The 12397-nt window shown below is 48.1% G+C and overlaps 1 protein-coding gene across 3 annotated transcripts in view; it reads left to right on the forward strand.

The window, feature by feature from the left end:
• Positions 1 to 5996, forward strand: part of ABCA5 (ATP binding cassette subfamily A member 5) — a 45136-nt gene extending 39140 nt beyond the window's left edge. For all 3 annotated transcript variants that reach the window (XM_068209991.1, XM_068209992.1, XM_068209993.1), the window contains 5 exons: positions 529 to 648; positions 837 to 986; positions 1917 to 1996; positions 2207 to 2262; positions 3036 to 5996. In XM_068209991.1, coding sequence (XP_068066092.1) covers positions 529 to 648; positions 837 to 986; positions 1917 to 1996; positions 2207 to 2262; positions 3036 to 3143 — 514 coding nt within the window. In that variant the 3' untranslated portion in view covers positions 3144 to 5996. The remainder of the gene's footprint in view (positions 1 to 528; positions 649 to 836; positions 987 to 1916; positions 1997 to 2206; positions 2263 to 3035) is intronic.
• Positions 5997 to 12397: the final 6401 nt, after the last annotated feature.

Here is a 12397-nt window from a genome sequence, read left to right on the forward strand (position 1 = left end):
TGTCCTGTCCCTCCATCCCTTGTCCCAAGTGCCTCTCCAGCTCTTCTGGAACCCCTTTAGGCCCTGGGAGGGGCTCTGAGGTCTCCCCAGAGCTTCTCTTTGGATGAACACCCCCAACACTCAGCCTGTGTCCTTAGCAGAAGTGCTCCAGCTCTTGGAGCATCTCCATGGCCTCCTCTGGACTCGCTCCAGCAGCTCCTCCTGTGTTGGGAGCCCCAGGGCTGGACACAGGACTGCAGGTGGGGTCTCACAAGAAGGGGAGCATCAGCCCAACCTGTGTGCCAGGTGCAGCACAGCTGTGTCCTCTCCTAGAGCAACTTGGGAATCACAGGCTTGAAGGTTGAAAGAAATCCTTAAAATAATGTAAGGAATACAGCTCTGAGCTGTCTTTAGGAAATTCAGGTGTTAATTGTTGCTGTTAAACCATAAATAGAGGATCCATCACAGCCCTCCTTTCCTACTGAGGCAGGATTTGCTGTTCCCTGCCAGATGCTTTTGTTCAGGGCTGGTCTGGGTTGTGTTTTGCAGGCGGGCAATCCGAGCAGCCTTTAAGAACAAGGAGAGAGCAGCAATCCTGACCACGCACTACATGGAGGAGGCAGATGCTGTCTGTGACCGTGTGGCCATCCTGGTGTCAGGGCAGCTCAGGTACCCCCAGATCCCCCCTGGGGCAGGGGGCACAGGCAGCTGGAACCTGGGATATATTTCTGTGAAAATACAGATAAATTTGGCACCTTAAATGTGGTACCTTAAATTAATCCTTAGCAGCAAAAAGGATCTGTTTGAGGGTAGGCTGTTCTTGAGTACAACTTGTGTTTTCTGTCTGTAATTTATAGGTGCATAGGTACTGTCCAACACCTGAAGAGCAAGTTTGGCAGAGGATACTTCTTGGAAATGAAATTAAGGGAAGCAGCAGATGTGCAGCAGGTGGAGTATCTGCAGAGCCAGATCTTGCTCATCTTCCCCAACGCCAGCCGCCAGGAAAGGTGAGGTTTGACAGATACCCAGAAAGTATCGATGTGAATCAAACCCTCTGATTTCACAGCAGCTCCTTGGCACTGGGGAAGGAATGTAAATATTTACACACAACTTTAAAAAAAAAAAATGAAGAATAAAAAAAAGGAAGGGATCTGGAAGGCAGCAGAGCCCGGGCTGGCAGGGCGGGGGCCAGCAGCCCACGCAGATGTTTGGCACAGAGGAAGCAGAACTGGATTTCTGCATAGCTGTTGCCTGACAGCTTCCTCCTGGGTCAGGGCCCCCGGAAAGGGCTGAAATCTGATTCTCTGACTCACTGCCCTTACCTGGAAATGCCTGAGGTCTCTGGGGGTCTCAGCTCCAGGGTGGGCTGGCTGCTGTTCCACCAGCAGCTCTGAGCTTGTGCCAGAGGCTTTGGCTCCGTGGCTGGAGAGACTCCACAAAGGGCACTGCAGGCATCCAGAGGAGTGTGATCCTTGGGGGATCATGAGTGTGATCTTCCTCAAACGTGGGAGATGGGAAGGAGGGAGGGAGAGAGGGAGGGGAGTTCCCTGTGCAGGGCAGAGCAGCTCCCTGTGCTGCAGTCGGGGTTGCAGGAACGGCTGCATGATGCAAACTTCCAGGACATGCTGAGACCTCCCAGCTCAGCTGAAATCCAAAACCTCACGACTCTGGGAGCTCCAGGAAGCAAATCTGCCATGAGTAAGCAAAATAGAAATGATTGAATCTGAGTGGAGGAGCGTGAACTTAGAACAGTCTCGGGTGGTCTCAGCTGATGCACCTGGAGCTGCATCATTGCCCTTCTCCTGTGTGATGGTGACAGTCAGGATGCCTGCAGTAACCTTCAGAAAAGGAGTTTAAATCCATTCCATGGGGTATTAATATTTTTTACTTGGAGTGATTTTGCTTGAAGCTAAATTTGTTTTGCTTCTTTGTTCCAGTTTTGCTTCTATCTTGGCGTATAAAATTCCTAAAGAAGATGTACAGTCCCTTTCACATTCTTTTTCCAAGCTGGAGGAAGGTAATGAAGCACTTGCCATACATCACACACACATATCCTTTTGTTTCCCATTACTGACACTTCTGCCATGTGAATGTCACTCCTCCATTTCTGTTCCAAATTTATTTAACTTAATTTTCTTTTATTGGTGTTTGTCCCCAACTCTGTTTCTTGGGAAATCAAGAGTAAGTGAAGTGTCCCTAAATCTGCTCTTATTGATTCTTTCACCAGTAAAACACGCCTTCAACATCGAGGACTACAGCTTTTCTCAAGCAACACTGGAACAGGTGTGTTAAATTCTGTTTTGTGAGTGTAAACCCTGCCAGGTGATGGTGTCAGAGGGCAGGGGTAGATGGAATATTTGGAAGGAATTCCTCCTTGTGAGGGTGGGGAAGGGCTGGGATAAAATTCCCAGAGAAGCAGTGGCTGTCCATCCCTGGAAGTGTCCAAGGCCAGGTTGGACAGGATGAGATCAGCTTTAAGGTCCCTTCCAACCCAGAGCAGTTCATGATCCCATAATGATGAGCCCTGTGCAGGCAGCTCATCCCTCAAACTCTGCTCTCAGGTCTCTGGGGCTGCTTTGCTGTGGCTGCTGGGGCATTTTTGGGAAACTAAATTCCCTTTTTGCAAAGTGAATCACATCTGCCAGCTCTCCAGCTCCTCCTTATTCCCGTTTTTCCCTCTAAAAATAAGATGCCGACTGCAGTGACTGGAAGAAAGCAAATGTGTGGTATTAGTGGAAAAGCTGCTCTGATTTATTCCAAGAACAGACATTTGCTGTTCGTAGCTGGAAGGAGGGTGAAGCTCAGACTTGTAATTGCTTATTGTGGATTAATTATTGCTGACAATTAATGTCCTTCAGTGTTGAACTTGTGCTCTTGAAGAAAAGAGGTGGGAGGTTAGGAGTAAGGAGAAAAATCTCAAAATACTAGAAATACTAACAAAGTCTTACTCAGAGATGAAGCAATACACTGAATACTCATGAGGATTTTAGCATGAGTTGTATTAGTGACCCAGGAAGTTGCTGCAAGGAGGATGGTGTCTTCTCCATGTTTTCCAGGTGTTTGTGGAGCTGGCTAAAGAGCAGGAGGAGGAGGACAGCAGCTTTGGCACCCTGAACAGCAGCCTGTGGTGGGACAGGACGCAGGAGGACCGAGTCATTTTCTGAGCTCCTCGTGCTCCTGTGGGTGCCAGCACCAATCCTCCCTCTGCTCCCGGAGCTGGGGTGGGCAAGGACAGCTGGCTTTGGGAGCCCTGAGCGTGTCCCACCATCCTGGCCTTGGGAATAACGCCGCAGGAGCCGTGAGCATCCCACTGCTCCTCTGGCTGACCCCAAATCCCTCCTGGCCTCGCTGCTCCCGGGCTGTGCTGGCCAGGAGGGAGCTGCCACGGCATCTCCTGGAGTTGGTGGCTGGTGCAGGGGCTCCCACCTGCCTTCCCCTGGCTCTGCTGGGCAGGAGGCTGGGCTGTCCTTCAGGAAAAGCCTGTGTCTGAGCAGAGCCAGGCTCTGCTGGAGCATCCTGCCCCGGGGCTTTGCAGGCTCTGGCCGTGCCCGTGGCTGGGCACTGTGCCCGTCCTGCACACCCATCCCTGCTCCTCCACCGGCTCAGCCATGCCTGCTTCTGCTTTGAAGATGCACCTGCTTAGAAGAGAGGGGGAAAACCACTGCAGAGTCCCTGTCCCACTGCAAGGAGGGTCCTGAACTGCACGGCCAGCTCGGCTTGGCGCCGCACCAGCCTGAAAATGTTCATTTGCAGATCAAAAGTGTCACTTGGTGGCACTCCCAGTCCTCTCCCCTGCAGGCTGGCAGCTGTGGGTGCCACTGGGGTTTGTCCTGCATGCTGGGGGGCACGGGGGGGTGGGCAGAGTGGATGTGGTCCTGCCCTGTCTCCATCCAGAGCAGTCTGATTCCTTCCCTGGCTGTGACAGCGTGTGTCCTGCCAGCTGCTCTCACACACAGTGCTTTGGAGGTGTTTGCATTTTCCTTGCCAGTGCATTCATGAGCTCCAGTGTTCCCCAGTCCCTCGTGGTTGTGGTTGCAGTCAGTAACACAGGGCCCATTTTGTCACCCCCTTTGTAAAACCCCAAATCAAATGGTCCCAGTTCACAGCCTCACCCATAAGAAAGGTGCCTTTGGTTTGCATAGAAGCACTAAGAAGAGGAGAATATTTGGTCCTTTAGCCTGAGATATGACAGATGGATGTTGAAAATACACTATTTTTTTGGTTCTTTTTCTACACAAAGCTATCATCACATTTTTTTTTTAAGTTTTATAAGGGGAAATTAAAGATTGCTCCCAGTTCATTTTGCTCTGCAATGAACATATACAGAGATGTGTTTCTATTGAATTCATAAGTCATATCATTTATGTATCTTCACTTTAAAGTTAGAAAAGACCTTGTTTTTTGTTGAGAAAACGCCAAAAAAAAAAAAATTGGTAAATTTGGAGTTGTGTGTCCCAAGTGTTTGTAATTATCAGGCAATAATGTGTGTGATGTGTCTGATAATGGTTGATCAGTGTGTCCAGCCAAAATCTGTTTCCATCAGTTTCTTATACAGGGAAATGTGAACTCCTTATGCAGAATTGTACTTCCTCTTTTGTACCCATAGGTTGCATAGAAATGCACAGCTTTGGGTTTGTAGTTAAAATTTGAGCCCGAGCCCTACAGAAAGCCCTGGACATCCCAGGGAACCACAATCCTGGAAATGAGGGATTAAAAGGATAGGATTAAAGCAAACTGCAGCTCCAACACTGCCTGACAGGGGTGAAACTTCCCTGTCAGAAAAGGAAAAAAACCCCAAATTCAGATGTTATATATATTTAGCCCCAGCCCTGCTGCTGGCTGGGAGCTCTGAGCTTTTGCCTTGATTTGGAGCAATTTGGGACTCAGAATTCTCTTGGCACTTTCCCTTGCAGGTGTTACAAGTTGAGTGCATTTTTCCCAAATCCCACATTTCTTTGGTCTCTTTTTGCCAGTGGTGTTTCAGCCAAGTGTCACCTGCCCATCAATCCAGCACATTCTTGTCACATGGATTTAGGGAATTAGTGTGACCTGTGAGCAGCCTTGATGTCTGCCTTGAATTTATTCTTTCACTTGGAGTTAATAGTCTGTAAAATAGTTCTGTGCTGTCTGTTTCAGGTGTTTCCATATTTCCTCACGTTTCAGATGGGAAAACTTTGGCTTAGAAGCCAGATTAGCTCAGTTTGGTGCTCTTGTTTATCTTGGAGGAGCCCAGTGGATGGTGGCACTGGTTTTTGTGCAGCTACAGACAGGACAGGGAATTTGGCTCATTAAATTAATTCCCTCTTTGGGTGGGATATTTTCGGCCTGGTGACATCATGTGTTAAAGTGGGGTAAAATTCCACCCCAAAGCATCCCTGTCCTCATATCAGAAGTGTTTCAAAGTGTCTTAAGATGTCTGTAACTGCCAGAATAGGGAAAAAAAAAAAACAGGCAAAATCACACCAGGAACCAGCAGAGCTTTATTCCTGGCATTTGAAGCTCTGTTCAGCTGTTATCAGTGACTTCCCAAATCCCATCCATCCAACACACACCCAGCCTGTGCTCCCAGAGATAAACTGGATTTGGGGTAAATCCAGCCAGTTTGGCTCACCATTCCCAGGTGAGATGCTTGGAGCTGCCTTGCAGGGTTGTTGTGATGGATCCAAAGCCTGGAAAACGCCTTCACTTGGGCTGTTGTCACAAGGTTTTATTTTTCTATGGAAAGTTTCACGTGTCTGGTTTTGTTTACGTTCCCAAGACAAGTCCTTATTTAAAAGTATCTCTGTTCAGCAAGTGAGATTTATTGCACAGCCAACATGCAGAGAGCTCTGGCAGCAGAAGCAGAGGGTGTCAGTCTGAAGGGGACACATTTGTGACCCTCCTCCTGCTGCTGGACCACGTGCAGTTCCTTTTACACACTTGCCTTTCCTTCAGCACTTGGCTGTACTTGTAAAGGTGAGGATTTTCCTTTCCCAGCCGGAAGTACTCCCAAAATAAAGATGGATTGGGTTGTTAAACTCTTGGCTTTCTGGCTGTTTTGCTGTGCTGGAAATGGGAATGGTTTTCAAAGCCTGGGCTGATTTTGGGATGCACCAGCGTTTCAGGTGGCTGGGCTCAGGCAGAGCCATGGCTGTTGGCATGGCCAGGCTCTTGGGCTGCAGTATTTACATATTTTAAACCGAATTTGGGGGATTTTTGCAGTGTTGCAACACTGAGGATCCGACCGCCCGCAGTGGCGCTTTGCAGCCGGATCCGTTCAGCCCAGCTTTGGGCTAGCAGTGACCCCACAGCAGCTGCGTGCTCCTGGCATGGCACATTGTCCATCTGCAGGGGTGGATCACCTCCAGCCACTGGAAAACTAACCCCAGTTCAAAAAAAACAATTCATTTCTATGCTTGGAGCTGTGCCCAAGGTGAATTCGCTGGGTGGGTGCTGGCCCTGGGGTGAGGGGCAGTGGAATGGGGAGGTTTGGCCGAAGGTGGGACATGGAATGTGCTCTGCAGGGATGGAGGGCACTGTCTGCTCCTGGCCTGGCCTGGGGGACTGCCAGGTCCCTGGACAGACCCTGCTGAGGAAGAGGAGGAGGTGCTTGCCTCCAGCCTCATGGGTCACTGAAGGGTGCAGCAAAACAAAAGGGGTTTGTGCTCCTGCGCTCCTCAGTGGAGAGGAACTAACCCCAAAGAAGTTGCATCTGAGCTGGGGGACAGTTCCCAGCAGTTCATACTCGTTTGTTTCTGATGGTGTGGAAGGGCAGTGTGCCATGGATTTTTTTATTTTTTTTTAAGCTGTAAAATTAATCCATTCCCTTATAATGCTTCTTTTAAGAGATGTCCAGAAATCCCTGATTTAACATGCTGAATTTCCCTTTGATAAGGGTTTCCCGGAGCTCTTGCTGTTCCTTTCTCCTCTGCTTGGCATGTCCCCCTGGAAGGGTCTGGCTCCCTTCCCAGCCCCTCTCTTCCTCCTGGCAGACACAAAGGCTGGTCCTGAGTCCCCTTTTCAGAAATCCTGTGGAGCATCTGCTTGGGGGATTTAATTAATGATATTTTAATATCTGCTACTGCTGCAGTGAAGCCCTGAGGGGTTGCAGGATGAGGAACCCCAAGGGGTGCTTGGAGCAGGTGTCATTTTTCTGTGAAAAAGCTTTTTCTGTAGCTAATGTGCAGTCAGAGCAGGGCTGGCTGGCACCGAGGCACAGGTTTTGGTCAGAAAAGTGCTGTTTTTTGGTGAAGTGCACCTCAGATGGGCTTTCTGCAGTCACAAGGAGCCTTGCCCGTTGCTCCCCTGTTGCCCAACACGAAGGGATGCCAGAAAACACTTCTGCTCCTCTCCTAAATGAGCTCATGCCTTGAAAATGAGAAAATCAGCAGCTGCAGCAGAGCCCCAGCCTTTTGTTAAGCAACAACCTTGTGGTTTGAGGCAGCTCTGCAAATCAGATGCACAGTCCTCGAGCTGTGGAAGTTCCGGGACAGTCAAATTCATTTAACTCACTGAATTATCCCGTGGCCATGCACCCTCCCAGCTCGTTTGGATTCCCTGCCTTCTCTGATTTCCTCACCTCCCTGTTCTGAGTGCAGATCCACTGGAAAGATGTTTTGTTTTTAAACGCCCAACACGTTCCGTCCTGCTTCCAGCTGCGCGGCAGCTGCTGGAAAAGCAATTAAAAGGAGTGGAAATTGGGAAAAAACCCGCTCAAAACAACAGGGAAAAGAGAAAGAAGAATTAAAATCCTGCTGGTGCTGGGGTGCAGGATTTGCCTCAGCAGGGGAAGGAGCAATTTCTGAGTCAGGCTCTGGGCACCATGGGGACAAGGCAGCAGAGTTTTCCCTCTGGAGAAGCTGGGCCAGGGACAAAGTGGCTTTGCCACCTCTCAGGAGTGAAGGTTCACCCCATCCCAGGCCACCCCAACTCTGCTGCCTGCCGGGAACATCTGCAGGAGTGGAGTGAGCTCCTCCAAAGCGTGGTGTAAACATCCCCAGGCTCGGGGCCAGCTGGTTGTAGGTGCTGTTCCAAGGTTGGGTCATCGCTCCAGAAGTTCGGGGAGGGTTTGCCCGGGTGACGTCAGGCTGGAGAGGGGCATGGCCACCGGGCTGGGCCACCGAGCTGAGCCTCCCTGGGGCTGAAAAGGGACCAGGAGCCCCGACACCCCAGAGCTGGAGGAGACCTGGTCCCCATGGAAAACACACCACCAGGTAAGGAGTCACAGATTTCTCCTTTTTTCGTTAATTAATTTAGAAGTAGAGATGGAAAAATTAATTTAGAATTAGAGATGGACAAATTCTCCATGCAGGGTTTGAGTTTTCATGAGGGGATGATGAGTTTTTCCTAATAAATGCTTTATGATGCTGAATGCATAAAAGTTGCACCTTCCAGTTCTGTTTTCAGGTGGACTTTAAGTTCACAACAAAATATTTTACAGGAAAAGGAGCAAAGATATCCAGCTTTTCTGGGTGTGTGTGGATTTTGGTTCTCCCCATGGCTGCAGGTGAAGAGCACTGGGTGATGATCCGTCCCTTTGCTCTCCTCCTCCTGCCTGGCTGTCACTAAAGGCATCTAAAAATAAAAAAAACCCCAAATTTCACTTCTCTGTATGAGTTGAAGTGTTGAGCTTTGATTAGGGACAGGCTTAGAGTTGTTTTCAAGTTGAGAGTAGGAAAAAACAACCTGTTCCAGTCTGAGTTGGAGTGCAGTCAGTGCAAATCTGTCTCAGATTTATCAGATGCAAACACAAAAAAACAGCAAGAACTGGCAAAGAGGAGGGGATGGAAAGAGCACCTCTGCACTCTCCATGTGCAGGGATTCATCCTTGGCTCTGGGAAAGCCAGTGGATCCTCTGGGAAGTGTGAGATGCACCATGGATTTCTCCCTTTGAACTCAAAACTGAGAGGCTCCTGCCAGAGCTCCTGAAGAGCAGCTTGATTTTAGGAACTAAAATCATAAACTCCAGGAATGCTTCAGGTTGGAAGGGACCTCTAAAAGTCACCCAGTCCAACCCCCTACAATGAGCAGGACATCTTCAAACAGACCTCAAAAAGTTAAATTTATAGGGGAAAACAGTCTGAAGAGGTGCCAAAGAGGAATTCCCTGAGATAGTAAATAAAGGGATTATATGGGATGTGCCTTCCTGCAACAGCTTCTGGTAGAGCAGAGCTGCATGCAGGATCCAGGAAAAGTTATTGCAACACCTTGGCAGGGAGTTCCTGGAGAGCAGGAAGTTTGGATGCATTTAATGAGCCCCGGGAGACATCCAGCTTTACAAGTGATGCTCTTAACTGGATTAAAGTTTCCCAAACATCATTGCCTCCAGTTTCTGATGTGTTTATTCTGCCTTCTGTATCTGAAATTTCGAGCCTCAGGCCACACAGAGGATTCTCTCTCTTTTACCTTTTTGATAATTATCTAATAGATTAATTAATGCCTAATTTAAAGTTAATAATAGCTAACATTTATTAGGTATCTGAGTGAAAGTTAAATTCCACAGCCTTTGTAGGCAGCATCACTTGTTTGAATTCCTGGCTTCATATTTGGCTCCCCGTGGTATTTGCTCCTTGCTCCATAGGCAAAAAGTAAATTAAAACTGGTAGAAACTTGGTTAAAATTTTCTAAAAAGTTTTAGATTTGCTCCAGCATTTTGAAATTGTTTGTTGTGACGGTAGAGATTCCGTGCATCTTTTAAAGACCATCATGTTTCCCTTGTTATCCAAATACCACCACACTTTGTTTACTACCCAAACATCCTGGGCTGAGCTGCTGCTTTCAGCTCATGACTGAAATCCAGACCTGAGCAAAAAAAAAAAAAAAAAAGAAAAGAAGTGACACTTTCCTAGAAATCTTTTCCTATTTACTTTTAACATTCAGTGGAGGCAGCAGGGAGGAAGTGTGGGAGGAAGTTTGGGCAGGGAAAGAGAGATAAGATAAGGTAAGCCCTGTGATAACACAGAAGGTAAATTGGGATCCTGGATCCCTTGCCCCTGCAGTACACAAATATTTAATTATTGCAAAAAACAAGCAATGATGGGAACAGAGCAGTGGAACCCTTTATTAACTCCAGCTGCCCAATCCATGAAATCAAGAAGGCTGTCCAAGGGGAATGGAGCACTCTGCCTTTGAGGCTGCTGTGATTTTGGGCTTTTTTGATTTTGGGTTTCAGCCATTTGAAAGGATGAAAGCATAAAAACATGTTGGGAGGTTCCCTGCCCTGCTCCCCTGGGAAGGGGATGAAACACATCACTCTGAACTCGCTCCTGTTCTTGCTGCTGGGCCACAGGATTAAATCTGGAGCTGGAATGAATATCCCAAAGAAATACTCCCTGCCAAGCATTTAGGAGGATATTAAGGAGCACATGGGTGTTCTAATCCTGCCCTGCTCTAACTGCATTAAAGTTCCTTAATATTCGGGTGAAAACAGAACGAATTAGTCTCTTACCAGCCTGGTGAAGGCAGGCAGTGGCAGCCTCTATTTTAGGTTATTTTTAGCATCTGCCCAGTGTTTGTAACGTGATTCAGGGTCTAGTTCAGAACCCAGAGCACGTGAGCTGTGCTTTGCCAACAAACCACGTGTCTGAGGCCAGACACAAATTCACTTCCTGCAGTGAGATGTGGAAAGTGAGCGATTGTCTCGTTCCACAAAGCCTCTTTGGGATGAGGAAGAATGAACCTGGATGAGGAAGGGTGAAGCTGGATGAGGAAGGATAAGTTTGGGTTGAAGAAGGTTGAACCTGGACGAGGAAGGATAAACCTGGGTGAGGAAGGATGAACCTGGATAAGAAAGGATGAATTGGGATGAAGAAGGATGAGTCTGGATGAAGAAGGATGAATCTGGGTGAGGAAGGAGGAACCTGGATGAGGAAGTATTATTTTGGATGAGGAAGGATGAACCTGGGTGAGGAAGGATAAGTCTGGGTGAGGAAGGATGAATTTGTGTTGAAGAAGGATGAACCTGGGTGAGGAAGGATGAACCTGGGTGAGGAAGGACGAACCTGGGTGAGGAAGGACAAATTTGGGTGAGGAAGGAGGAACCTGGGTAAGGAAGGACGAACCTGGGTGAGGAAGGACGAATTTGGGTGAGGAAGGAGGAACCTGGGTAAGGAAGGATGAACCTGGGTGAGGAAGGATAAGTCTGGGTGAGGAAGGATAAGTCTGGGTGAGGAAGGATAAGTCTGGGTGAGGAAGGATGAATTTGGGTAAGGAAGGATGAACCTGGATGAGGAAGGATGAACCTGGATGAGGAAGGATAAGTCTGGGTGAGGAAGGATGAATTTGGGTGAGGAAGGATGAATTTGGGTGAGGAAGTATAAGTCTGGGTGAGGAAGGATGAAGCTGGATAAGGAAGGATGAAGCTGGATGAGGAAGGATGACTCTGTGGACGTGGAAGAGTCAGCTCAGAGTCCAGCCCAGCTCTCTGTTCCCTTCCATGATCTTGGTCTATTTCCTTTCAATCTTAATTGTACAAAGTTAAGGAGATAAGTTCTCCCCCTTTGACATGTTATTGGCTCCCTCTGAAGTGGTATTTAACTTCCAGTGACCTGTTTTATTCTAAATTATATCATTTTCTTTCCCATCTTAGCTGGAAAAATGCAGGGGGCATCCAAGAGAGCCTCACAAATATTTCAGCAAACCTGTGCTCTCCTGTGGAAAAATATTCTTCTGGTGTGGAGGATGAAGTCAAAAAGTTTTCAGGCAAGTGTTGGTTCTTCCAAAGGGAAATCAGGATTTCTACTACAAAGTATTTTCATGTTGCATTGTTTTTGTGTGAGGGGATGTGAGAAGGCTCAGCTGTGGCTCCCTGGGAAATGTCAGCAGTTCCTTCTTCCTGTGACACTACAAATCTGCCTCGTGACAAAGCTGGCTGCTGGCTTTTGCTTGTTGATCCTGCCCTGTGCAGAGGAACACAATGTCCAATTCATGGTTCCAGTGTCAAATTATCCACAGACCTTGCTGGCTCCGGGACTAAGAAAACATGTTTTCCATCTGAAACCTTGCTGGGATTTGAAAACCCTCACACCTGTGGAACAGCTCTCCCTTGTGCACAGGGGAAAGGCCTGGAGCTGGACTGGGCAGTGGGGTCAGAGCTGGGTTAAAGGGTCCAGGAGGAGCCTCCCTGATGCCCTGGAGTGGTTACCTAAAAGAGAGGCAAGATTCAGAGAATAAAAGTGGGTACTTATTGCAGGCCTTCAATAAATGCACCTTGGGCTGTCAGAAGCCTCTGAGGGGCTGCACCCAAGATGAATGATGGTCACGAGTTTTTCAGACAATTATAAGTTTGGTCCATTTACATATCGGGGTTAATCCTCCAATTACAGGTAATAAAGTCATTTACTCCAAGTGTTCCCCTCCAGTTCACAGTTGTTTGCATCTCCCCAGGCCTGAGGCTGTGAGGTGTCCTTGATTCCCAGGCCTGGAGAGTTTTTTGTCCGGA

The sequence above is a fragment of the Anomalospiza imberbis genome, chromosome 19 (genome assembly GCF_031753505.1).
Source record: "Anomalospiza imberbis isolate Cuckoo-Finch-1a 21T00152 chromosome 19, ASM3175350v1, whole genome shotgun sequence".
NCBI classification, from domain to species: domain Eukaryota; kingdom Metazoa; phylum Chordata; class Aves; order Passeriformes; family Viduidae; genus Anomalospiza; species Anomalospiza imberbis.